Source organism: Letharia columbiana, assembly GCF_014066305.1.
Source record: "Letharia columbiana isolate WasteWater2 chromosome Unknown Sc0000003_s0, whole genome shotgun sequence".
Classification (NCBI taxonomy): Eukaryota; Fungi; Ascomycota; class Lecanoromycetes; order Lecanorales; family Parmeliaceae; genus Letharia; species Letharia columbiana.
This window is the reverse complement of record NW_023501039.1, coordinates 874,651-901,586: the sequence shown is the minus strand read 5'-3', so window position 1 is coordinate 901,586 and position 26,936 is coordinate 874,651. Positions and strand designations below refer to the sequence as shown.

General features: G+C 45.6%; 8 protein-coding genes across 8 annotated transcripts; 5 read left to right on the top strand and 3 right to left on the bottom strand.

Annotated features, from left to right (window-relative positions):
- Nucleotides 1–4,879: 4,879 nt before the first annotated feature.
- HO173_001755 (uncharacterized protein) lies at nt 4,880–6,387 on the top strand (the record flags this gene model as incomplete). Its single annotated transcript, XM_037303692.1, has 5 exons — nt 4,880–5,093; nt 5,159–5,497; nt 5,560–5,610; nt 5,768–5,958; nt 6,124–6,387. The coding sequence occupies 5 exons, from the start codon at nt 4,880–4,882 to the stop codon at nt 6,385–6,387; spliced, it is 1,059 nt and encodes a 352-aa protein (XP_037169414.1).
- A 57-nt stretch (nt 6,388–6,444) lies between these two features.
- HO173_001754 (uncharacterized protein) lies at nt 6,445–9,106 on the bottom strand (the record flags this gene model as incomplete). The annotated part of the gene is made up of 5 exons (XM_037303691.1): nt 6,445–7,756; nt 7,813–8,104; nt 8,185–8,557; nt 8,619–8,827; nt 8,881–9,106. 5 exons carry the CDS (start codon nt 9,104–9,106, stop codon nt 6,445–6,447), a joined length of 2,412 nt encoding a protein of 803 aa, XP_037169413.1.
- Nucleotides 9,107–9,293: 187 nt separating this feature from the next.
- Nucleotides 9,294–10,852, top strand: HO173_001753 (uncharacterized protein; the record flags this gene model as incomplete). The annotated part of the gene is made up of 3 exons (XM_037303690.1): nt 9,294–9,646; nt 9,705–10,532; nt 10,585–10,852. 3 exons carry the CDS (start codon nt 9,294–9,296, stop codon nt 10,850–10,852), a joined length of 1,449 nt encoding a protein of 482 aa, XP_037169412.1.
- Nucleotides 10,853–11,224: 372 nt separating this feature from the next.
- HO173_001752 (uncharacterized protein) lies at nt 11,225–13,777 on the top strand (the record flags this gene model as incomplete). Its single annotated transcript, XM_037303689.1, has 3 exons — nt 11,225–11,229; nt 11,281–11,755; nt 11,822–13,777. 3 exons carry the CDS (start codon nt 11,225–11,227, stop codon nt 13,775–13,777), a joined length of 2,436 nt encoding a protein of 811 aa, XP_037169411.1.
- A 178-nt stretch (nt 13,778–13,955) lies between these two features.
- Nucleotides 13,956–17,741, bottom strand: HO173_001751 (uncharacterized protein; the record flags this gene model as incomplete). Its single annotated transcript, XM_037303688.1, has 1 exon — nt 13,956–17,741. The coding sequence occupies one exon, from the start codon at nt 17,739–17,741 to the stop codon at nt 13,956–13,958; it is 3,786 nt and encodes a 1,261-aa protein (XP_037169410.1).
- Nucleotides 17,742–18,168: 427 nt separating this feature from the next.
- On the top strand, nt 18,169–20,020 carry HO173_001750 (uncharacterized protein; the record flags this gene model as incomplete). Its single annotated transcript, XM_037303687.1, has 4 exons — nt 18,169–18,258; nt 18,328–18,852; nt 18,931–19,762; nt 19,815–20,020. 4 exons carry the CDS (start codon nt 18,169–18,171, stop codon nt 20,018–20,020), a joined length of 1,653 nt encoding a protein of 550 aa, XP_037169409.1.
- Nucleotides 20,021–21,800: 1,780 nt separating this feature from the next.
- Nucleotides 21,801–22,310, top strand: HO173_001749 (uncharacterized protein; the record flags this gene model as incomplete). Its single annotated transcript, XM_037303686.1, has 2 exons — nt 21,801–22,064; nt 22,125–22,310. 2 exons carry the CDS (start codon nt 21,801–21,803, stop codon nt 22,308–22,310), a joined length of 450 nt encoding a protein of 149 aa, XP_037169408.1.
- Nucleotides 22,311–23,979: 1,669 nt separating this feature from the next.
- On the bottom strand, nt 23,980–26,155 carry HO173_001748 (uncharacterized protein; the record flags this gene model as incomplete). Its single annotated transcript, XM_037303685.1, has 6 exons — nt 23,980–24,489; nt 24,574–24,819; nt 24,867–25,187; nt 25,278–25,505; nt 25,563–25,890; nt 25,950–26,155. The coding sequence occupies 6 exons, from the start codon at nt 26,153–26,155 to the stop codon at nt 23,980–23,982; spliced, it is 1,839 nt and encodes a 612-aa protein (XP_037169407.1).
- Between the last annotated feature and the right edge of the window lie 781 nt (nt 26,156–26,936).

The following is a 26,936-nucleotide window of genomic DNA, read 5'->3' as shown; positions in this document are numbered from 1 at the left end:
ATTAATAATATAAAAGAATATATTATACTTTTTATTTTAATTCTAGCTATCTATTAATTAATAGTTTAATAAATACGCGTTATAATAATATATACTTTAATTACTTAACGCTTTTAATTATAATAAAATAATATCGTAAGATTTTAAGTCTTATTAAATTATAAATTTTTATAAAATTAAATTAATATACGCTTTAGTATCGAGTAGAGTAACGAGTTATCTTTATTTACTCTAAAGCTTTATCTACTTCTTCGTAAAAATAAAAGAAATTATCTTTATTAATTATCGTTCTTATCTCGCTTCTAAGGCGATTATAAGGCCGGATCTTTTTTTATTAATATTACGCCGATATAGACTATAGATAATTTATCGAGATCTAGATACTTAGATATCTAATAACTCTATTTTCTATAATAGAAATAATTATTCTTCTTATAATTAGAGTTAAAGAATTCGACTTTATACTTTATATTATTATCTTAAATACGCGCTATATAAGCGCCGCCGTTTAAAGCTAATTTAGATTTCGAAATTTAATTCTCTAAAGATTTATCCTTAGCGGATTCCCTCGAAGATTTTAAATAGAAATTATTATTAAAGTATACGCGTTTTAAAATCTTTTTCTATATAATAATCTAAGTAAGAATTTCTTTTTATTATTTCGATATACTACTAGTACTTAGAATCTTATTTTTAAACTCTAATTTAAGCTTAGCTAAAAAGAAATTAATTCGATATTTCTTAAAAAATAAAATTATATAAACCTCTAACTTCTTTAAATAAATTTTAAAAATAAATATCTTTTAATTAAAGCGTTATTTAGCCTTCTTCTACTTTTCGTATATAAGAAGATAGCGATTTACTAGATTCGCTATTAAATTAAGTAAAAACTACTTAAAGAATTTAAAAGTTATATTCTCTAAATTATAGATTTAATAGTATCTATATTATTAAATATTAGAGTTATCTTCTAAAAATTATATATAATAAATAATTCTTAATTAGTTAATAATAAAATATTTAGAACTTATAAAAAACTTAATTTCGACTTCGCGAAATTAGCGTAGATACTCTTTCTTATTAATATTCTTATAAAAATATATTCTTTTAAAGCGAAGTATTTTCGTCTTAATTAATATATTTATTAGAGATACGATAGTAATTAATATAAATAGATCTTCGCTAATTATAGATAATAAGCTAGCGTTATAAAGCTCGCGATTATAAATCTTTAATATAGTTAATTCTTATTTTTATTCTAAATAATAATTTTCGACTTTAATAATTATAAGATATTATTTTATAGTAAGATCTTCTATTAATAAGAAATTCTTAAACTTATTATCGACGCTATAGCGGCTTTTAATATTATCTTCGTTTTTTATTATATAATTTAGAGGTAAACTCGATATTATAATAATAATAAATCTTTTTCTTTAAAAGATAAAGAGATTAAAATTATAAGAGCGTAATCTATTAGCGGTTAGCTAGTAGATATAGACTATAAAAGATATAATATCGTTATAAAATTTAATAGTATATTTAATAATAGAACTAATCTCTAAGAAATATTAAAACTCTAGAGTATACGAAGTAGATCTATATTCGTTAAGTCTCTAGATATATAAGATACGTTATTAAAACTAGACCCTAAAAGAAACTCTAACGTAGTATATGCGATGTCGGCGCCTTAACGTAAGTAGCGCTAAGGCTCATAACGCATCAGGCCTAACAATTACTTCGCTCTCCGCTCTACTCTCTACTCTACTCTTCGTAAGTTCGATTAAAAAATAAGGAGAGACTATAAAAAATAGAGAGAGATTACGACGTTTAATTGAAGTAATAAACTAACTAGCGAGGCTACGATATTTTCTTTAATACGCTATATTATTAATTCGGCGAGTACTATAGCGATAAGTACTATAGCGATTATCTCGAGAATTTATATACTTTAAGAGAATTTCTATATAGTATCTACGCGTCTATTAAGACGTATAGCGTTTTTAAATACTAGTATCGCTGCTATAGCTAAGTTAGCTAAGTTTTTTAATAGAATAAAATTAAAAGTCTACTTCTTAATTACTATATTATAACTTCTAATTTAACGAGAGTCTATTTAACTATAATTAGTCTTAGTACTTAGACTCTATTCGAAAGAGTTTAATAAGTTAATAGTAGTAATAGATCGGAAAAATCTTTTTCCGAGCCGAAAATTCGTTATATTCTTCCTCTAGAGTCTAAGTAGAAAATTCTAAAATCGCTACGGAGGTTGTTATCGAAAGTTCTAAACATACGCTAAAACCCTTAGCATTCTTGGCATTTCTAGCATTTTAGCAAATTTCTTGAATAGCTTTATAATCTATATACGATGTTTTATATAATTACGTATATACTAATTTACTTAGTTAGCTAAATTATAGAATCGCTTATTTCCTTCTTTACGATCTTTTCGATACTCGTTATCGCCTCGTAAACGAATAACTTTAGCAATATATCTAGATATACGCTCTATCTACTTCTAAATTCTCTATTATTATAAATAAAGTCTTTTTATAACTATAGCGATTCTTTTATATAGCGATAAGAATAGTACTCTTAAGTTTAAGTATAATAACGGTAGATTATCTAGATTTAAGAGTATCGATAATATATAATAGCTTTAATTTTTTAAATTTATTAAGGTTATATTCTTTAATATAAGCTTAATTCTAAAGACGTTTAATTATATAATAAGATATTTTAGTAATTATAGTAACGATTTTATTTATAATTCTAGCTTCGATTAAAGCGAGTATCTATAGTCTAGTTTTATCGTTATAATTAATACTCTAAGTATTAAATATTATTTAAGATTAGAGAGTAATAGAAAGATATTTACTTACTATATTAAATATATATTAAATATATACTAGAAAGCTTTATATTCTCTTTCTATTCTCTATTTCTTATAATATTCTTATTAGCGTAAGTATATATAATATTATTCTATTATCGCTACTATATATATAGTAATATCGTAATTATATATCTTATATATATATAGTAATATCGCTACTATATACTTTATATATATATACTTTATATAAGTATTAATATCGCTACTATATAAAGTATTAATATTTAAGATATTTAAGATATTTACTAAGAATACTAAGGGTTTTAAAGCTCTAATTCTAATATTTAGAACTTTCGATGGCAACCTCCGTATATTAACCGTTATTTTATATAGGATCCTTATTAAAATTAACCGAAATAGAAAATAAACAGTTTCTTTTAAATATAACTTTTTATTAAGAATTCTAATAAAGAAATAGTCTTTTATAAAATAACTATTTAAATACCGTAGAATTAGATTTTTTTTTTCGATTTTTAATAAAATAGCTTAATTAATTATTTTTAGAAGATTTAAATTAGAGTTTTAACCGACATTTCTTCTCCAGACTTACGCTAGGCTCCATTCGGGCTAGCTTCTTAGCGGCTTAATACTCTAATAACTTCGGCATATATATTACTTAGCAACCTTTATAATTAATATTCTATTTATATGATATCACTAATATCATTATTCGATATACGATTTATTCCCTAAAAATTAGAGTTTTAAAAACTATATTTTTAACCCCCCTCTTATTTTTTAACGTATATCGATAAAACTCTAAAAATAATATCAAAATACTCGTTATATTTATAAGTCTATTTAAGAATATTATTATAGAATTCTCTAGGCCAGATTTTACACATTAATATTTCTTATATTTTTATTTAAAATTTATTTATCTAAGCTATTATCTTAAATAATTTATTAAATAATTTATAATTTTAAATTATTATTTAATAATTTATAGATATAAGTAAAGATATATAAAGTTTTATTAATATTATTTTTTAATTTATTTAATTTATTTAATTTATTTAATTATTTTAAGATTTTTAGAAAAAAATTAAAAAGCTTAATAACTTTAAAGACTTCGAACTTCAAATTTAGAAAATTTAATATATTATTATTATATATATTAAGAATATATTTATAAATTTTTATAAAAAGTAATAGTTCGGTTATCGAGTAATAATATATCGAAGTTATAGATTATTAAGTCTTTAAAATAATTTCGGGGTAGCTTCGGGGTAGCTCGCTCCGAGGCAAAGCTACCCCGGAACTTACTAATACTAATATATACCTAGGGGTAAATATCTCATATCAGTCAAACCATCAAAAAAACGAGGCTTGATAGGATTTCCTACTCAGGGCCAGTTCGGTAACCACATATTTTGAAAATAACCCCTACTTATTTTCACTAAATAACGCCACCTCTTGGCAAATGAAAATATGGCTTAAAAATGATACTAATTTATTTTCAAAATATGTAAAATATATATACGGTTTCGTTCGGTAACTCTGTTTCTGAGGCTGAGTCAGAAACGTCGCAAAAAATTAAGAAAATCATCTTCTCTATTAGCGACCATTGAATTTCTATAATTCCACGTTATTATGGCGAGAGACATCTGCTGCTACTGCTATATAGACTTTGACTATTATTAATACTTCTATTACCCCCGTTATTGCCATTAATATCTCTACTAGTATCTCTATTAATATCTCTATTAATATTCCTACTAATGTCTCTACTAATAGGGTTAGAATTAGAGTAACCCTAATACCTATATGTATATTAGTTACGGATGTTCATTATTTTAGCGTGCTTAGCCTTATTTTACCAAAAAAATAAGTTTTTTTTTTTATTTTATTTTTAATAATTTTAATTTTTTTTTTTATTAAATTGTTTTTTTTTAATTTTTTCCTGGGGGCCTTTCTCATAACAACCCCACCATACAACCGCCGTGCATCTGGACTTGAGCATCAATCCAAACACAAAGCGTCATGAGGTTTTCCTGGAGCGATGGCAGTGCGGCTCACCCCAAGATTGTCATCACCGCCAAGGACGATGACTTTGACGAAGTCACCATTCAAAATTGGAGAGCAGAAGGCTTTGAAGTATCCTACTTGCCCTTCACTGGTTTGCGAAATGATTATGTCCATACCCTTCAACATCTGGCTGATCCGCTAGAGCTTGGCGAGAACTTTGCGATAGTAGGTCTGCTTGCTCGACTCGTATCAATAGCAATTGGAGCTAGTAGCTAATGCTTCAATTCTCCGCAGCTTATGGAGAAGCAGCCTCGGAAGCACTCGATGTGGCTGTGAAGCCGATGCCGAAACTGTGCGCTTTGGTAGCATACTATCCCGAGAAGGTCCCTGCACCTGGTGCTAGGTTCCCTCCGAGCCACAACGTTGCAATTCATTTCGCTGGTCCACAAAGCAAGACGCCCAATTGTCGCTGTTACTCATATCCAGGTGTTGAGGCGGGATTTGCAGAAGAGGACCTTGAGCAGTATGACAAGGTATCCGCGAGCCTAGCATGGTCGAGATCGTTAGCAGTCTTGAGAAAAGGATTTGAGGTTGAAGTTGATCTTGAGAAGATTTGGGACGACCATGTGGCGTGTGAGTTCTTCTTATTTAGAGAAAGTTGGCCTTGAAGCAGCTAACAGGTGGTCCCGGGGAAGTGGAATTCGTGACCAAAGACGCCGACGCAACAATGTCGACGATGGTCGCTCGTACGTACATTTCGGCGAAGATCCTTCCGATATGGTACTGAAATTGAGTCGCGAAACTCTTTCCGGGAGCGAATTGACCTGTTCTGCTCCCGAGACCTGTCTTGCAACTCAACGTATCTACCTTGAAGAAGGAATACTGACCCCGAAATTTGCGTAGAACCATACGTCAATCATATTCCTACTATGACAGGCGGCATCGGGTATAAGGATCTCCACCGCTTCTATCGCGATTACTTCATTCCTGGAAATCCACCCTCACTAAAGATGAAACTTCTGTCGCGGACAGTTGGCACAGACCGTGTAGTTGATGAGATGTATATGTCGTTCGAACACACCCAAGTAATGCCAGTAAGTCATTTTTCCGATTTCTTCCTTCTTGTTCGAGACTGCTTTTCGAGTCGCGAGACAAGCTGCAGGAGCAATTTAATCTTGCCACCCTTCTTACTCCCCAGTTATGTCTAGTTTTTTGATTCCTTATCTACAGGTGGAAATGCTGACTCCGAAATGTGCTAGTGGCTTTTGCCAGATGTAGAACCCACGAACAAACATGTCGAGGTTGCGCTCGTGGTAATTGTATGTATTCGAGGAGGCAAATTATACCATGAGCACATATACTGGGATCAAGCTAGTGTTCTCGTACAGATTGGACTATTGGACCCAAAGCTCGTACCAGGTGGAAAGGGCCAGGGCCGCTTGCCTGTAGTCGATGGCGCCGGCGCGAGGAAAGTTGTTGATGAGAGCAGCATCAGAAGTAATGAGCTCATAAGCAGCTGGTGATTAATTAAACAATATATTCATCGCTGTTAGCCGTGGGGCTGCTGTCTTGCTTGACCTCTAGAGAGAGCTTTGCAGCATCGAGAGTTGCGGGCTGACAGCTTCCTTGCTTTTCAATGTCATCACACTCCCTCTTTGCGCGATGTTGACTAAATCCACTATGTCTCTAGGCTTCTCTGTTGTAAGACCGGCTATTAGCACACCTAGAAAGGTGTCACCAACACCATTGACGCTAACAACCTGATCGCTCGACACAGTCTCCACAGGTGGGAATAGCCGCATGTAGACCCCACCAATAACATTATTGCCATCAGTCGAACGAGAAAGAACATAAGGTGCAGCATCAGGCGATGTCAAGCGATCATCTCCCGGCCGAAGCATCTGGGTCATGAGGACTCCATGCTCACCCAGTGTAGTTAAAATGCAAGGAATGAACGGCAATAGACGAATGCTTTGCTGTGGAGCTCCTTGATCGACAAGTAAGTTGTTTGTCAAGGACACAAGCTTCTCTCGGGATCCTGAACTCGATAGTCCTATAGAATCAATCATGCGCCACCAGTCTTCTCGATCGAAAAGACCAGCGTCGCACGCAGCATCGTGCATTGAAGACAACTCTAGGGCATTGGGCGTAGCCAGACTGATTGAATGATTCGGCACCGCCGCCAAGCTAGCATCGGTTTGAAGGCTCGCTGGAAACGCCCTCCTTGACTTTGCTGGAGAGACTGGCTCAAATGCAACCTTTGCTCCAGCAGCTTTAGCTGTGTCGAGCCATTTTCGAATCGTGTTGGAGTGCCAATTTGCATCAACTACAAGCCATTTCGGCTTGCAAGCGTCAAAGTGAGGTTTCCAGAGGGAATCGAAGTCCCCAATTGTATCTTCTAATATGTTCATATCTGCCATTGCTAACAACATGTGCTTGTGCGCATCGTTGACTGCAACATACTGCGCCGTGTGGGATCTTGAACCCCTTGTCTGGACCCCAACGGTCTGTAAACCTCGTTCAGCCAGGAGGTTGATGGCGGTAGAACCGGCTACGTCGTCTGCAACGCTACTACAGAGGCGTACCGAAGACCTAAGATAGTGTAGAGCAGTTGCGACATTCTGGCCGACGCCACCTAAGGTTTGAGTGATAGAAGCTGGATTGGACGTATGGAGCTGCGGCTGGCTTGACAAATTCGCAGAAGGCGGCGGAATGTAGTCACAAGATAGGTCTATTGCCAAGCTGCCAGCAACAACGACGTCTACTGTACTGGTGTGCGGAAAGGCTGTGCCCATGGAATTAGAGGAGGCTTTCAGTGATCGTGCAGCTTCTGCAGCAGGACCATCCACCAATTGGCTAGCCCTCCTGTCAACGACAGGAGGTCTAGTAGTCCTGAAAAGTCCGGCTTTTAGCTGGAGATCTTCGCCGATTCATGGCTATGCTCTCACCAATCCTGTCTTCTCTGTTCCAGGTTCGATAGGTGAACAGCTACTTTTGTGCCACGAGCAACGTTGGCCTCGACCAAAGCCCTGTTCGCTGTGATCGATTCTCCCTTTGTGATTTCGCGAATTCGCTTTAGCACGAAGGGGGTGTTCTCGCTACCCACCGACCCGGATTTTCTTGCATCCCGGAGTGCTTGCGCAATGATGCTACCCATCTCCTTCTTCGCGATCGAATACTCAGCAGGGATTGGATTCGCAAAGAGAAGGCCGGATGTGAGAGACATCCCTTGCTGCGCATCTAGCAAGAGGTTGACTCAGAGCTGCACCTTCAACAACACGCAAGTGCGAGGAACTGGGGGCGGAGGCGTATCCACTCACATATCATAGCCGCGGCTTCTTTTTCGTTCTCGATGGTTAACGGGCTTCGACTGCCGCTGTCCCTTGTCCAGAATGCCGGAAAATCAACGTTTCCGTCACGACCATCTGCGAAAGTGGCTACACAGACTCCTTGGGTTTCAAGGTACTCCAGCGTTCGCGGTATGTCAAGAAAGCTTTTACATCCACTGCTTACCACAGCCATCCCGGTACGACCTAGCTCGGTAAGATCTGCACTGATGTCCATGGTGCTTTCACCGCCACTATGCACACCACCAAGGCCCCCCGTGGCGAAGACCTTGATTGCAGCTAAGTGGGCAAGGACCATCGTACCAGATACTGTAGTCCCTCCATTAAGCCTTCGGCCTGCGAATCCCTTGCAATTCTACGATAAGTATGGGATCTCACAGATAATTCCACTGAATTGGGAGTGTTACCAATCCACATGTGAATGCAAGATCTCTTCTTGAAATCTTCTTCGTGTCAGGTTTGCCAGCTGACGCCGTAAGTTCAACAAGTTCTTCTGCCTGAAGTCCAACACGAGCAACGCCATTTAGAACGCCAACTGTAGCTGGGATTCCTCCATTGACGCGAACGATCGACTCCAGGTGCGAAGCTAAGGCGACGTTCTCCGGATATGGAAAGCCTGCTCATTGAGTTAGGTCTTGCGTGGAACAACTTTACGTCTAGATTATCCACCGTGCGTGTAGATAGTGGTCTCGAGAGCCACCACCGGTTTCTGGGTTTCGATGGCTTCTCTGACTTCCTCGGAAACCTTGATGAAAGGATTCTCTTGAGGGACACTACAACGAGCATGACCTCGATTTTGAAACACTACCTTTGTGCTCACAGAAGAGATCCCCGGATGACAGCGAGGGACAGACGAAAGGACGGTCGCCGTTCGAAATGGGAAGTTTCGAGCCATGAGCTCGTCTGCTTATTAGGCACGGTTGTCAAAGCTTGAAGCTTTTATCGGCGTTTCCCAAACTCCGATCTGTAGGGCTGAATGCTACCACCAAGGACCGCAAAAAGGACACGACTGAGCTCCATCAACGTCCATCTCAAGTCCCGAGCGCCGTCCCCGAGCGAATGGGTCTGGAGAGTATTCGATCATGAGATCTTTAACGCTCTTTGCAGCTTGCCTGTGCTCCATATTTACCACTACTGCAGCAGATGCGAATCTTTCCACACCTCTCTCCTCGCATCAGATCCTGCCGGATAACTTCAAGCCTCCACAGGTCTTTAAAAATGCTAATTTACTGCGAAACATCAATCTCGAAAAGGGCTACGTGAGGGAGACGATCAATGTTGTCATTGAGAATATAGACGCAAAAGAGCAGGACACATACTACATACCTTTCAAAGCAGAAGCAATTGGCAATGTTGGAGGGATCGAGGTCAGGGACAAGAAGGATCCCGAGAAGGCTGCTTTCCACAGTGAGGTCGTAGAATATGATCCATATAGGTGAGAAGCTTGTTATGCAGCTGGTTCTCCCCAATTGAAGCTCATGCTGGCTGTCTAGTCCAACCCAATTTTATCGCGTCACTTTGTCTAGTCCTCTGGCGCCATCTACCCAACAGACTCTTTCCATAAGCTACCACGTTCTCTCCGCCCTCGCCCCTCTTCCAGCCACCATCAACCAGCAAGACAAACAATACCTCTATTATACCTTTTCAACCTACTGGCCCTCTGCCTATCTGACCGAGAAGCAAAAGACGAAGATCAAGTTTTCCACAGCTGATATTCCAGACTACACCGCGGAGCCTTTGCGCGAGGGGAAGACCTTCACCTATGGGCCGTTTGAACAGACTCCAGCTGGTGTGGAGCAAGAAGCCAGCGTGCGGTATGAGTTTACAAGACCCATCACTCACGCTACGCTTCTCGAGCGAGACGTTGAAATCAGTCAATGGGGTGGAAATCTAGCGACGGAGGAGCGGTATTGGCTCACGAACAAGGGCGCTCATCTTGCCGGGCACTTCTCTAGAGTGGAATGGGCACGCACGCAGCATTATAACCCACCCACAAGCGCATTGAGAATGCTCACACTCCCACTGCAAGTGGGAAGCTTGAACCCTTACTTTACCGATGACATTGGAAATGTCTCGACAAGCCGCTTCAGGAGCAATATTCGTGAGGCGAACCTCGAGCTTAAACCGCGCTACCCGGTGTTTGGAGGGTGGAAATACAGCTTCAAGGTCGGCTGGGATGCCAGTCTGGGAAGTTTCTTGAGGAAGTTAAAGAAAGGGGACGGTTATGTGCTCAGAGTTCCCTTCTTGGAAGGTCCAAAAATGGGCGAGGGAGTATCATACGAAAAGGTTGATCTGCGAGTCATTTTACCTGAGGGGGCTACGTAAGTCTTCATGGCTTTCCCCGCGTCATTATGGTATTGATATTTGTCCCAGAAACGTACTATACGAGAGCCCAATTCCCGTTGTGGCCAGCGAGGTTTCGTCTCACAAGACTTTCATGGACACACTAGGCCGGACAACGCTAAAGCTGACGGCTATGAATGTGGTTGACGAGGCTCGAGAGAAGTATGTGATTGTCACATACGACTACCCTTTCATCGCGGCATATCGAAAGCCGTTTACCATATTCGCTGGTATCATGACAGTGTTTGCAACAGCTTGGGGGATAGGGAGGTTGGATGTTAGCATAGCACGGCCTTAGTGAGGGTTTTATTGTATAGTACAAGTAGACTGTGTAAGAATGGTAGATCAAACATATCAGCAATACAATTCTATGCAAATTTGTCCCCTTGTATTGAATCAAATGAAGTCAAGCCAAACCCACGTGCTACATGTGGGTCATCTCTGATTGGTCAATGGCAATTGTCTCCGCACAATGCTCGAGTGATTGATTGCTTGCTGGTTTGCTTGCTTTGCTTTTTCCTCCCTGGCAATCGTTCGCAGGGCTAGCTCCCATCCTTACCCCTCAGACCATCGTCCTATTCTCACTTCTTCTCTACATTATCTTATTGCAAGCGTCTCCATCCACGCCTCCTTTTTAGCGGAAAAGCCTTCGGACCCTCGGGCGAAAACTATGCAGTATGTACTGCCCCGTCTTTAAGCAAAACCATACTAACGACCACCACGTAGCTTTGGCCAGCAACTCCGGACGTCGCTATTGAAAGACTACTTCTACTACTACATAGCCTATGATGACCTCAAAGACGCTCTCAAGACCCCTTATCAAGACGACCCTAGCCCGCAAAATCCCAACCCAAAGCGGAGACCCTGGACTGAAGATGACGAGAAATCCTTCGTTGCAGAGTTGGAAGGGGAGCTCGAGAAAGTCTTCACCTTTCAGCGGGTCAAGTCCGGAGAGATAGTGAGACGGATCAAGGCCAGCGAGAAAGAAGTCAATGATGTGATTGGGCGCTTGGACAAGAGGGGGCCGAGGCCTACACAGAATGGAAATGCTGGCCATGCGGAAGAGGAGGATGTACCTACCGAGGACGACTTCATGCTACTCGAAGAGGATTTGAGTGATATCATTGCCGACGTGCATGATCTGGCTAAGTTCACGCAGTTGAACTATACTGGGTTTCAAAAGATCATTAAAAAGCATGATGTGAGTCCCCAGCATCAGGGGACTTGAGTTCCAGGGCATGGAATGGGCCATGATAACAGAGACCAGAAACAAACAAAGTGGCATCTCAAACCAGTCTTCGCTGCACGGCTGAAAGCAAAACCTTTTTTTAAAGACAATTACGATGAGTTCATCGTCAAGCTCTCGAAGCTCTACGATCTTGTACGAACGAGGGGAGACCCTATCAAAGGGGACAGTGCAGCCGGAGGAGGCCAACAAAATTTCGTCCGGCAAACGACAAAATACTGGGTGCACCCAGATAACATTACAGAGTTGAAGCTCATCATATTGAAGCATCTTCCAGTGCTAGTCTTCAATCCGAATAAAGAGTTCGAGGCCAAAGACTCGGCGATCTCATCAATCTACTACGACAATCCAGAGACATGGGAGCTGTACACCGGGCGTCTGAAGAAGACAGAAGGTGCAGAAGCCATCCGTCTACGATGGTATGGCGGCATGGAAATAGAGACAATCTTCGTGGAGCGAAAAACTCACAGAGAAGACTGGACTGGAGAGAAGTCAGTCAAAGCACGATTTTCGCTCAAGGAGAAGAACGTAAACGCCTTCCTAAGTGGCAAGATGAAGGTGGAAAGTATCTTTGAAAAAGCAAGAAGAGAAGGCAAGAAGAGCGAGAAGGAAATCTCGGACTTGGAACAGCTGGCCCGAGAGATACAGTATCGAGTCATCACTAGGAGACTTGTGCCAGTCACAAGATCTTTCTACAACCGCACTGCTTTCCAACTCCCAGGCGATGCCAGAGTCCGCATATCCCTGGACACGGAGCTGACCATGACCCGTGAAGATAATCTTGATGGCAAACAACGAGCCGGCAAGAATTGGCGGAGGATGGACATTGGTGTCGACTTCCCGTTTTCGCAGCTGCCGCCTGAGGACGTCGAACGCTTTCCATATGCTGTACTTGAGGTCAAGCTCCAGACACAAGCGGGTCAAGATCCACCAGAATGGGTGCGAGAGCTAATAAGCAGTCATATCGTCGAAGCCGTCCCCAAGTTCAGCAAATTCATTCACGGCACCGCAACCATGTTCCCCACGCGAATAAACCTCCTACCATTCTGGATGCCACAAATGGATGTTGACATCCGGAAACCCGTTACCCACGGCTTCGGCATCGAACGACCAGCTCAATCAGCGAATTGCTCTACCAGCGAAGATATCGACGACGATACAGAAGACGACGACGAGACGGAAGGAGCTTCAGAAGAACAGCGGACAGACTCCCAAAACAGCCCCACTCTCCAAGGCGACTCTGAATCCGCTGACAGTGATCAAGGCATCCGCCGCCTCCGCCTGGCGCGCGACGCTATGGAGCACTATGCCATGGAACAGCACTCCGCGGATCCCAATGCCCTCGACATCGAAGAACGTATCTCCGCCGCCCCGCTAGCCCACAACCCTGACGACTACCCCATCTACGACTCCGAAGACGAAGATATGGATGACATGGAAGAAGCAAAACAGTTAGGTGGCTGGCACTATCGCGGAAAAGCCATAACGCAACACATCGCAATGGTCGGCTCCTACATTGCTGCAGCTTTTTCAAAAATCATACCCGCACCCAAACCGACTCCCATCCCGGGCTCCGCTTTGACTGCTCTCGGAGACGTGCCGCCTAGCCACGTCGAAGCGCGCAGATTCAAAGCACCGCGCGGTAAACGCATCCATGTTCCCGTGAGGGTTGAGCCCAAAGTCTACTTCGCGGCTGAGCGTACCTTCCTCTCTTGGCTAGAATTCAGTATCATACTCGGCTCCATTGCCGCAACTCTTCTCAACTTCGGCGACTCAATATCCCTAGCCAGTGCATGGGCCTTTACGATTGTGGCTTGTATCGCTTTGTTATACAGCATGGGACTTTACCTCTGGCGTGTACAGATGATTAGAGGACGGAGAGCTGTCAGATACCATGATAAATGGGGCCCCAGCTTCTTGTGTCTGGGCCTGGCCGCAGCGGTGGCCATAAGTTTTGGGATCCGGCTGAGTCAGTAACGACGGATGTGGGAATGAGGGCCGAGACGTCGTTTTGGGTCTTGGATATCGGAAGGATCGGACAAGGGCAAAAGTGCGTAAGAGTGTTGCTCTGTCTATGTCAGTAGAGAATAGCGTAATGCATATATCCGTCGTTATGGGTATCTCAAGCCTCGATCATGATCATGCTCAACAACATTCAAAATTTCACCCTTCCGAGGCCCCTCTCCTCCACAGCCGACTGAACCCCCTCCTGCACCCTCCTCACAGCTTCTTTCCAAACCTTGTCCCCTTCCACCTTCCCACTACCATCGCCCACACCCTCATCAACGATCCACCCCAACCACCTCCCCACACTGACCGCTTTTTCCATATCCCCTTCCTCCCCGACCACTTTCTCTAAATACTTAATCAATGCATCAACATCCTCAGCGTACGGCCCCTCATCTCTGAATTCTTCGAACCAGGAACTAATCGCTTCGCGTAGCTCGGGCAGCCGAGTAAACTTCTGAGCTGTGAAGGTCGGTTTTGGCGGACAAGGCGGGAGAGTGAGGGTGCGTTGGCCGGTAGGTTGGTGGCCTTTAGCGTTAAGGGGTCGCTTCTTTTTGTTAGAAGTAAACTCAATGCCACCTTTCTTCTGCAAGCTGTCACGGCGGGCTTGCGCGAGGACTTCGCGGCGGATGTCATCGGGAAGGGCGGAGAGGAAGTCGTCCGGGATATCTGCTGATAGCTCTGCGCCACCTACTTTGGCGGACGAAGCTCCAGGGCGAGCATTGGCGACAAAGTTGGATTGGGTGAGCGTTGAGAAGGCAGAAGATGCTTTGTTGGCGCCGCGCGAGAACAAGCCGGCACGCTTTTTGGTGGGTGTGGTGAGCTTTTTGGGAAGTTTCGTTGTACGATTCTTACGTGGTGACTGTGGTAGTACAGCTTGAGCTGCTTTGGCCAAGGCCTTGTGGGGGGATTTATGGTAGAAAGCTAGGATCTCGGCGCGGACATCGTCAGGGAGTGCGTCTAAGGTTTCAGGGTCGAGTTGGGACTGGGAGGGAAGAGCGTCCGGAGGGAGAGTGGGAGTGCCTGAGCGAGATCTGAGTGCAGGTGCCGCGTCCCGAGACTGGTTTGGTTTCGGAGCAGTCTGCTTGCCTAGTAGCTTCGATCGAATGTCTGAAGGGAGTTCGGCGAGTACCACTGGGTCCACCTGCGTGGGAAGTACGAATTGAGTCCCTAAGGTGTTCAGAGGCATGCGAGGCTTGCCGTTTGGGGTCGGAGACGTCTCCTTTGCAAATGTAGCAGCGGGGTGTGCTGGAGGTTGTACCTTGGGCTTTTGGGGGCTATCTATATCATCCACAATGAAATTGTCTTTAGGTAGCGGACGCTTCGGAGTGTTTGATGCCTTGAATTGAAGCCGTCTCTGGCTACTATCTTGTGGATTGTCGCCTTTGAGCTGTTCTAGTCTTTGCATCTGGATGCCAATGCCTCGCAGTTCTCCTGGTGAGAAACCAAAGCCACGCATGATAGAGATGGCTTCTCGGCCAATTATATCCTTGTCATTCGTAGCGACGCCAAGTATCAGACTCTTGTTGAATGTATCACATTTGCCGTGTCCGAGATGCTTAGGTGGATCCAAAGGAGCATCGGCTGCACGCCTCATGATCTTCATCGTTAGCTGCCGTCCTTTGAGTCCTTCGTTCAGCAAGCGTTTGTGTAGCTCTTCGCACAGGCTGTGGACGAATTCATCCGCCTGCTCTTGAGTGACAAAGCGTATGCCCCAATTGACCTCTGCTGAGACCGACTTGCGGATTACTTGATCTCCAACCTCGGTTCGATCAATGCCGCGAGCGTAGTCCCAAATCTTCTCGCCTGTTTTAGGTCCCAGGGTGGTAACCATCTTCTCTTTTGAGAGCTCTCGTACATCCTTCACAAACCTGACACCGATCTCTTCTAATTTACCACCAATACTATAAGCAACTCCGGGTAATTCTTGTACTGTGAGGCCGCCTAAAAAGTCCAAGACCTCTTCGGGCTTTATCTGGTATTGACCCGCGGGTTTGGCTTTCCGCAGAGCGACTTTCGCCAGCAAGATGTTACCTCCGATACCGACAGAGACTGCGCAACCTGTCCTTTCTTTGATCTCCTCCCGCAGTTTGGTTGCGATCTCATCGGCTTCGGCCTGCTCACGCCAGATGCTCCCTTCGTGAATACCCTTACCCTCATGACCGCCGGCTGCTATACACCGGGCACTGACATCTACCAGAGCTTCATCTACACTCACGCTTTGCACAACTCCATCTGTATCCATGACAGCGGCGTAAAAGTTCCGGCTGGCGTCTTCATAAGCCGGGAAGTTGTACGGTAGAACCTTGAGATCCGGGCACATCTTCTGGGCATGTTTCATCCACATACCGTTCTTGACACCAAATCTTCGTGCTGGGTAATTGCAACTGGCGATCTCAGAGCCTGAACCACCGCCGTGGGCTATCACAACAGGTCTGTCAACATATTGGGGAAATTGCTTCAATGACACTGCAGCGAAAAAGCTGTCAAAATCCACATGAAGGATGTATCGTCTTGCACCTGGCACACGCTTTTCGCGCGATCTCTGAGACGATGTTTTCTCGGCAGCCATCTTTTGCATCTGTGACTTCAGTTCAGCCTTCCAAGCCGACAGGTGATGCAACCTAGACTCTTCATAGTACTGTTTCAGGAATCTCGGATTTACAACGGTGGACTTCCATACTCTTGGGTCAGCCAATAGCTGGGCGTTGTGTTCCTCGGCGGTAGGCTTCGTAGGTGTGGTACCATTGTCAGCGCTGGGCTTCTGAGGAGGAGGAGAGGCTTCGAAATCTGGCTCATTAAGAGCAGCATATTCCTCAGTAGCAGGCTCGAGGGTGTGCAGAGTTTCCTCGAAGGTGAATTCCTGGGAAGCAGACCGCCGGTCTGAGGTGATGGTATCGGGTACGTTGTCTTCGTCCGGCGCGAAATCTTCGGAGCTGAAGTTCTCCACAGCAAACATCTTAGCTTCTGTACGTGGTGAAACAACTCCAGTGGGCACATCGTTGTCAGCTTTCAATGACAATCTTTCTGGAGTCGTTGGCCCATCGAGCGAGGGCTCAGAACGCGCGCCACGGCTATTTTTGGCCGACCCTTCAGAAGCCAGCTCGCGAGCGTTGTTGTCTTGCGATTCAGTGTAATACTGATCCGCGGCTGGGAAATCGCTGGGGTCTAGTTCTTCGCCCTCGACGCCTTCGGGAGAGTCGGAGGAAGGAACACCATCGTCTAGAATATCGTCGGCCGGATCTGCCATAATGCATCCAGCATTCCGCCTCTCCCCATATGCATTCCTGGCATCCAAAGGTGATTGGCTACTGGGGTAAGGGCGTTCTGGTCCACGTGAGTCGAGCTCATTTGCCACATCCCGCACTTGTCCAGTGTACCAGCTCGTCTCTGTTTGATCTCTGTAGCCCCTTTCCAGATTGTTGACTTGACTTATGACGTTCCCGTTGTCAAAGCCCAGCACACGCTGCCCAACGCCTTCATCTACAACCCTGTAGGCATCCCACGGAAGTAGTTTGCCAGCTTCGATACTATCCGTGACCCACGCTGGCTTGACGATGCGGTATTTCTGAAATTCGATCTTCTTCTTTGGCGTAAGGGTGCTGGCAATGATATGGGTAACCGTGGTCTTGCCATCGAGGTATTGCATGAATCCTCCACCGTAAGCAACAATTAATTTGTGTATGTCATTGAGCGATGGCTGCGTATAGCCATTGACGTGGGCAACGACACCGCGGAATACGGGAGGGTTGTTGGCCGAGGACGACCTCAAATTCGCGTCGAGATTTTGGAGCTTGATCTTCTTCCTCCGAAAATAATCGTTGAAGCCGCCAAATTTGGATGATTCATACTCTTCTCCCCCTTCATCCTGGAACTTGTGCTTCTCTATTCTCTTGCGTACGGCAGATGAATTTGCCTCCAGTCGCGAGCCCATGCTGTGTGTTTAATGCGTCCTTTATCGCTTCTGAGGTACTCGCCTGGGTGAGCGAGGGTAGTGTAGTGTCATCGTCTCCAAGCAAACACATAGTGAGCTCATGGAATAAATATCAGACATGCAAAAAGCGTGAAAACTGTCCGAGGGCCGTAGAAAGGTGACAAAGAGTGACGTGGTCGCGTAAATTGGCTATGCGCTAAGATACACACGCCGATAATGAAAATAAGTGGGTAGAAAAGTTCGAGTTCCTGGTGCTCGAAATTTCTCACGAACTCTTACATTTATTTTTTCACGATATCATAGCAAGAATTTCCACCCAGTACAGTACAAGCCAGGATAATACCGTGTCATAACCGATCTAACCAGAAGATCGAGCTTCTTAATTAAAAAAAGCCCTTTCAGACACCGCTCTTTTCAACTGCCCACAATGTCGAGCTTGCTTCCCGTCCAAGTCTACGGACTCAAGGTCCCAGCTGGCGATGTGATGATCCCAGCGATCGCTGACTTTCCTGCCACTGTAAGAGTTACAGCTTAAGCTACCCTAGTGTCGATATATGAGAGTGGATAGCTAAGATGGCAAATGTAGTTTCGTATTACGATGGCTGCCATCGATCCAAGCGCTTCGCCTGCACACACCGGTACTGTCAATGGTGACACGAAATCAAGAGCAACCTTGAAGCTCGTTTACGATGCCAATCCTGGACAGGATTCAGACTCTGATGAAGGGTCGGATGAGGAAGAAGAATACCTAAAAGCGTTATTGGCAGGTCATGAGTCTGACGATGAGGATGAAGACGATGAATCTTCAAGCGACGACGAGGAAAAGAACGGGGGTCCAAGCGATCCATCGAAGACTAAGAAGGCGCGAAAAGAAGCTGCTCTGCTACAAATGATGGGAGCTCTAGCGGAAGGTCAAAATGATAGCGAGAACGAGATGGAGTTGGACGAGTCTCCCCTGTTGAATGGGCTGACTAAGAACTCGAAAGCAAACAAGGGAAAGGGCAAGGCCGTGGCTGAAGATTCGGAAGACGAGAGCCTTGGGGAGGACGACACCGAGGACTCGGTGGATGGAATGGAGGAGGTGGTTGTGTGTACTTTAGATCCGGAAAAGGTGGGCAACTACTATGAAGTTTTCTTCATGTTATTCGAACTCTGTACATTGAATTCTATACTTACCCTGCATGTTTAGAACTGCCAGCAGACTCTTGACTTGACAATTGGGGAAGATCAGACGGCATACTTTAAAGTTTCTGGTACCCACACTATCTACCTAACCGGTAACTACGTCGTCCCAGCCGACAGCGGTCATAACCACGAGCACGAGCTGTACGATGGCGAAGATGAAGAAGATGACTACGACATGTCTCCAGATGAAGATGAGCTTGACGATGACGAGGAGAGCGACGAGCTTGATACTCTTGAGGACCCTCGAATCACGGAAGTGGCATCTGGAGACGAGGAGGAGCCGCCAAAACTCGTGAAGAAAGATGAAGTTGCCAAGAAGGAGGAGCCGGCAAAGAAAGGCAAGAACAAGCGCGCTCGTGAGGAGTCTGGTGATGAGAAGGAACCGCCTGTCAGCCTTGACGAGATCATGGCCAAATCTCTCAAGCCAGCAGAGGTAACCGCTAATGGAGAGACTAAGCTTAGCAAGAAGCAGCTCAAGAAGTTGAAGAACAATGCAGGCAAGGCAGTCGAGGCAGCTGTTGAGAGTAAAGAGGTAAAGAAGGAGGAGGCCGCAGCCAAAGACAGCCCGCTGAAGGGGGACAAGAAGGTTCAATTTGCGAAGAACCTGGAGCAGGGGCCTGCAAGCTCAGCTGACATGCCTAAAATGGACAGCAAAGACAAGACCAAGAGCGACTCGAAGAAAGAAGAAGGAAAGCCCAAAGCTAGCCTTGGTATGAAGACAGTGCAAGGGGTCAAGATTGATGACAAGAAGTTGGGCACCGGGCCAGCTGCGAAGAAAGGTAGCAAGGTGGGCATGAGGTACATCGGGAAGCTCAATGATGGAAAGGTCTTTGACTGTAAGTGCACTCTATTTACCACGGAAAGAATCGGATGCTAACGGACTACCAGCGAATAAAAAGGGCAAGGTATTCAGCTTCACCATCGGAGATGGCTCCGTCATCAAAGGCTGGGACATTGGTGTTGCCGGTATGCAAGCAGGCGGTGAGCGTCGCATCACCATCCCAGCGGACCTCGCATACGGGAAGAAGGGAGTGGCAGGGATACCGGGTAATGCGGAGCTCACCTTTGACCTGAGGCTGCTGGAGGTAAATTGAGGGATTGAAAAACCTCATCTATTAACCCAGATGGATGTACACTCGCTTCTTCAACCGTCGATACTTTTCTTTGGTCCCAGTGGCCTCGTCTTTGGCGTCTTCCATCCGCGTATGGATCAGTGTGCATTACAGCGATGATATCCGACTTGCATTTGTTACAGGATAGCAGGGATGAGGATTGTCTTCTGCTCGGAAAAGTCTTGTGCTTCTGATTCGAGAGACAGATATCAGGATAGCTTGTGTCAGGCAGCCAGAAGGGCTCATCAAATAGGCTGCTATCATGTTCACCTGTAGCCTCCTGAGGGGTGACTCGTCCGAACTTTGTGTAGCACTAGCGAAATGCCAGAACCAGCTCACCGGCCACTCATGAAATATGTAAGTATCCCAATATCCTCCACTGCACCAACAGCTCTCGCCAATACCATTCAAGTCGAATCACGACTTCCGCCTGCAGTGGTGCCAGCTGAGGATTTTGGCATTCAACATGGATCAATCTTATCTCCAGCCATAGCCGAATGTCTGGAAAACACGCAGCTCACATCGAAGAACACACAACCAAAATTATCCTGGAACGTACAAACGTTCTTACCGTCTGCTCGCCATGCCGAGTTCAGCTCTTGAACAGTATGATCCCACATCTCAAGAATCCTCCACCCGCTCCAGGGAGATGAAGTCTGCGTTGGTGAAACACCAGGACTTTGATCACGTTCGTAGGCCTGATGTAAGTATGCGGGGTAGACCTTCTGCCAATTCAATGGCACAGACTCCCGGAACTGTCTCCAGCACAGAGCCTTTATCGGAAGGCTGGTCGCCACAGATGACCAGGCTGAGGGAATGGGACAGGACACTGACAGTCGATGCCCTGAGACCGCTGAAGATTTATCACGTCCAGTAGCTGTCCGTGATCTCTTGAAGGTGACATTGATGGTGGTACTCCGGTAACGATTTCGTTGCCCATTATATTGTTCCACCAAGGGGAGTATATTCTGCTGGTCTCAGCGCAACTTCACGAAACCATTGAGATGCTACAAGGCTGTGCCGGGGATTGATCGAGTCTCTTTCTTGCCGCGTGCGGTGTACATGGCAGCCACGTCTCAAGTGTACACCACTCTCCACTTCCAACGAACAGCGTGGGCTGACTCTGCACATGTAACAAAGGCTCGAATATGCAGTGGTCAAATCCACAGACGTCTCCGAATAGTCCCCCTCCTCTCAAGCCGTGGCCACGACCTAGAGCAAATAGATAGCAACCGATGATCAGCATGCAAGTCTACCGGTTTGAATATTTTGATGGCACCCAGCTTTGCACTAACTGCTCCGCGACGCCTGGTGACGCCAATTGCCGTATAGCCACCTACCGCATCAAGACACTGTACGCTCCCATGCAGTCATACAGTGTGTGCGCACGGACAGGTTTCCGTCGCAATGCACGCAGCAATCGACGCCCTGTCATTCGACTCCCGAAAACGCATGGCTACGGTTTCGGCCCATCGTCCACGAATCAGGTTTGTGCCTTCTCCCCCAAATCAGGACCTTGAGCAGGGTCGCGCTGATACTTGGTACAATGACAGAACTGTGAACAGACTTACCTTGCTTGTAGATGGTGGTACACATGCGCTATAAAGTCCCCGATTGGTATTCGCACAAGGGGGTTTATGTCTAGTCTCCTTCACCGATTGTTTCGCCGTGTATAATCCCTGATGTATGAGATGAATGCGTTTAATGAATTATTTCTGTCTTTGAATGCTCCCGGCAATCTTTACTATCCCTCTCGTGCAATATGTCTTCAGACGGTTTCTTCTCTCAATATCCAGAATTCGACCACGATCCGACCGCTCCCTTAGTCGCCGAGTTCCAGAGGCTCAGCCTCCAACGAGGTTGGAAGGCGGGTGGGAAGAAGTATCGTCAAAGCCGTCAGAAATGCTTTGCACAGGAATTTGAGCACCACTATGGGCACGCCAGCGACAAGCTCGCTGGCTGGCAGGCCCTCTGTGCAGATCTCTACGTCTCTCCCACCCCTTCATCTATCAAACAATGTAAAAAGGCGGGTCGTCTATCTCACCATCTAGGCGTGACGTTGCTAACAGCTCGCCGCAACCTCTAGGCACTCTCGAGAATTTCCGTCAACCTCGTCGACCTCATCGATTCTCACCGGACTGGGGAAAAGGTGAAACTTTTCCCTTCCAAAAATGCGCTCCGGAACTATTCCATAAATCACAATAAAATATTCTCAAAGAGACAGGCAAAGGCGGATGGATATGTTTGTGCGCTGTTGATCCAGATGTTCTAGACCCTCTTGGTTTCCGGCAGCTGGCAATTACGCCGAGAGCAGGTACCGATACGTAGGCCACTCAGGGAATGGTCGGTCGTTGTTGGTTGAGGATACTTTGGGCGGGAATGGGTAGACGATTGGGCATATGAGCAGGGCCACGTTAGGGCCGTGAACGATGATGAACTTCGCATGGTGGCGATGGAGAGAGGGAGTGACTGTGGTTTCGAGCAACTGATGCTTCGAACGGAGAAGCCAGGATCGAAAAGACACACGTTGCCTCATAGAGATCGCTCTCTGCTTCATTGATACCTAATGCTGCAACGAATCCTGAACTCAGACTCTGTGGCAATCTTCCGCTTCCCGCTTCGCAATGTCTGCCTTTTCTCTGCGCCCCAGAGCGTTCGCTAACACGGCGTCTAGCCTGCTCTTCCGGCAGCTGAATCAAAGAGAAAGTCGTATACACTGTTGGATTCTCTTCATGTTGTCTCTTCTTTCGCATGAACGAGCACAAGCCGCCGCATGAGATATGAACCACCGTCGACGGCTCCGTTCTCTCAGCTCTATCGACGAAGCATGAATTTGATGCGAAGTCACAAAATCCGACTTAGAGTCCCAATTCCTAGACTTCCAGGATGCGGAAGCGATCGTCTTCATCCGGACTGATTCCAGTACTTCCCCGAACAACGCCACAATATAGTGGTAGTCGGTGCGAAAATACAGCTTGATTATACAAATCGCCGCATAATCCTGCAGCAAAGTCTAACGATATCGTGCTAGAGAATTAACAGTTAATCTGGACGGTACAAAATGAAATCCACCGGCTGACGTCGTTAACACTAGACTATCGCTATACGCAGGATCGCTGCTTTACTGTAACAGAGATGGTTTTCAAATCCATGGACCGGGCGCATGATAGGGCTGAGTTGCAGACTCAAGATACCAGTCCTGATCACTTTGCTGAGAAGCCTCCGGCCTCGCGCAAGCAAGCTCATGAGAATGGCAAGCAGGCTCAACCGCTCGTCCCCCGAACCTGTTTCCAATCCAACACATTCACAATCGTTGAGACATTGCCAGGGCAGACACGTGTGTGACATTAGGCAATGAAGCGTACTCAATCCCAGAGAAAACAGATCGGCGGTCCTTCCCACAGCGCTTTCGACAACAGAGACGCTCAGTATCGGATCCAACTTGCCATGAAACGAATAAAGGGTCTTTGATCGCCATACCTCCATTCGAGCTCGAACCCTGACATTGCCGGAAATGTGTATTATCTTTCCAGTTTGGCTTGAGTCTCGAGTGTCAATGCTACCCGCTCGCTTTTCATTCGTTCCCTAATTTCATAAGGGATACTCACTCCTACTCTCGGCCATCAAATTCCTCAGCCTTGCAAAGCTGACGTCGGTCCTTCCATGGGGCAATCCTCCAGGATTCCGTCGGCCAGTCTGCCATGGTATGTAAAGAGTCAAATTAATGGGCAAGCACGCTGCAAATGTATCTCACGGCTAGCAAGATGTTAGGCATGCATTGCGAATGCACTCACTCCGTCGTCAATGGGTGGTATCTCCGATGCTAAAGGTGGCGGATGACCTATTAATTCCCCCTTACTCGAGCAGAAATCCACCAAGAACTAGCTGGTACACAACCTCTGGAATGGATACTCAGTTGTTAGCCAGTGCTGTTTACATACTCACTCCGGCACAATCAATCCAACACTTCTCCAGAAATTGCACCTCACGCCCCTTCCCCCTTCCCATGAATAAGCATCCACGACACTGAAATCATTCACTAACCCGGGTTCCTCGAACTCGGTAATATTCGGCGCCTGCGCGTCAAAGCTCATGCTCGAATAGGCTTGTCCTCCCGTCTCATTCAGATTCAGTTGCAGCGGATTGCGCAAATTCCACGCCGGAAAATCCGTTGCAGCCAGTCCATTGCCCGTTCCGTTGACACCGTTTGCTATCGCAGAAGAGATCGAGGGGTTGTTTTGTGTGATGAAATTGCCCCAGATGGTCATGAACGCTTTGTCGAAGTCGGGCCCTTGGTTGGGCGTTGGAGGACCGAAGGAGGACGTTAAGTCGGTGCCGTGCGAGGCGCCGATGACAGAGTATTGGTACTTATAGGCTACACGGTTGTTGTTTGTAAAGGCTTCGGCGAGCCAGTAGGAAGGGCAGACGAAGGTTGTTTCGGCGTAGACGTTCTGGAAGAACTTTAGTACCCTCACAATTGACTGAGGCAACTCATCACTAGAGGGAAGTCGAAGAAAGAGAAAGATCGTGCTCACGTCCGCGCGTTGCTGCTGGCCTGTACCATAAGTGCTCTCGTTCAGTGCGGTGGGTGTACTGTTCCCGTTCGTGGCGAATTTGGAAGTACTCATAATATCCGAGGCACTGGATGAAGGATAGTAAAGCAATAGCCGAGAAATGTCATCGTCCGTGAAGAGGGGGAAGTTGTTACGAAGGAAGTTTACGAAATCCTCTTCCGTTATTATGTCCTGTGGAGTGAAGAGTGGACCTTCATCTGCGTTGTTCTGCAGATTGTTAGCCGAGAACCATTCTTTTCACAATGACTACTCACCCCAACAAGTATACGGTTTCCGTTGACTTGTTTCTTCAGCAACTGCTGGCTTGGAAGCTGCTGAATGAAAACATGATCTGTCACAGGTAAAAAGGCCCAAGTGCCATGTCTTGAGGAACCGGAGATGGTGGCGCTGGCATTCTGCAGAGTCTCGGTGTCTTTACCAACAAGGCACTGGAAGATCGAACCGCTAGTATTGCTCTGCGGTAACGCAGGTGGTCCAAAACAGCCTACCGCTGAAGCAAAGGCATAGTATGACTGCGAAGGTACGAAATCGGCGTATCCGTACTGCATCGGCAAATACGGAGATGCAGCAATGACCTGATTTGTGGTTAGATAGGACACCATATGCTGGCTCCGATGACGTGATTCCTAAAATTGAGTACGAGTATCACACGGGGGCTCACTGACATTGCTGAAGAGCGAATCACCGAGATAGCCACCATAAGCCATGGACTGCAACATAACAGACCCGCCTCCAGCACTTTCCCCACTGATCGTCACCTGGCTCGCATTTCCGCCGAATAACCTAATATAACTCTGGACCCACTGTAACGCAAACGTCTGATCAAGTAAGCCGGCATTGACGGCTCCGTACCGCATGACCTCATCCGACGACAAGAATCCAAAAGCTCCCAGCTGTCGATTAATGATCAGCCCGCTTTCTTAAGCAAACTCATTGGGTGAAGCACTTACACGATACTGAATAGCCACAGCGACAAATTTATTATTATTAGCATTTATAATAGGACTCATATCCAGGTTTCCCTGTCCCTGGCCGTACCCACCACCATGGATCCACACCAAAACCGGCAGATCAGTCGCATTTTGCGGAGCATACACGCTTAAGAACAAGCAGTCTTCGTTCCCGGTGAAATTAAAGCCACTTGCAATAGGCGCGTCTGGGCTTTGTGGGCAATTTTGTGGTAGAGTGTCTCCTCGTAGTATTTGGCCGCGGTCTACGGATGGTGCTTCGGGAGGCTGCCAACGTAGAGGCCCGGTGGGAGGGGCTGCGTAGCGAATTCTGGATTTTTTCGTGTGAACCAATCGACCCCATGGCAGACAGTATGTATGGTTCCTTACCCTTTCCATGTGTTTAGCCCAGTCGACAGATTGGACACGCCCATGTACTGCGCATAGCCCAGATCCGCGACAAGGCTGGAGGACGACTGAGTCACAGTACTCTGCCGTTTGCTTAAGAGACCATCGAACGCTTTGCTGTTATAGCTTGGGGTCGCAGCTGAGATCACTGCTGCCAAATAGGCGTGTATCGCGATGAAGAACCTCATAATGGAGGAGATGGAGGGAGAATTAAAGCTTCGAAAGAACGAGGGTAGTAATTTTTATGTAGGATAGAAGGAGCGCTCATCGGCCCACGTCTCAGCAAATTGCGCATGCAAGAACAGCCCCGAATGGACTTATTAGATAATATCAACCAATCACAGCCTCGGAAATCATGGGGGCCCTCATGCTTAGAAAACTCTCAGAGTTGGAGCTTTGGTGAGTCTTCTTGTTCGCTCGCACCTATCTCGGCAATCAGCAAAAGCACTACGTCAACATTGTTCTGTTTGGTGATTAACGGAGTGCCGGGTTGAGCTGCAATTCCGATCTAGTGCATCAGGTGCATCCCCTGGGTAAGGTAAAGAATCCTTTGAAATCACTCATTGGAGGATTTCGAGGATTAAGCAGTGAAAGAAAGTACTGTACAGTAAGGTATGTCAGGCTGAGCTTGTAGCATTGCCCCTCCTTTTTGACGCTTGTGTCATAAATGGGGATCCAAGATCTCTGTAATTTGTTAATCGTTACAGTAATTTCACGAATCTGTAGATCTAGGCCTTCGTATTAAAACTTGTGATCACGTGCACCTGAGCTCGCCCATCGGGCTTATCTGAGAGTTCTGATTGGTCAAGACAAGCTTAGTAATCAAAATCTTGCTATCTTTTCTGCCCTAGTACTTGTATAGCCCTGATACGATGGAACCTCGGAGTTACCTAGTCGTGTTACTCGTAGTATATTTCACCGCTTTAATCGTTACCTCGGCGTCGGCGTTTATCGGATAGCCTCACTGTT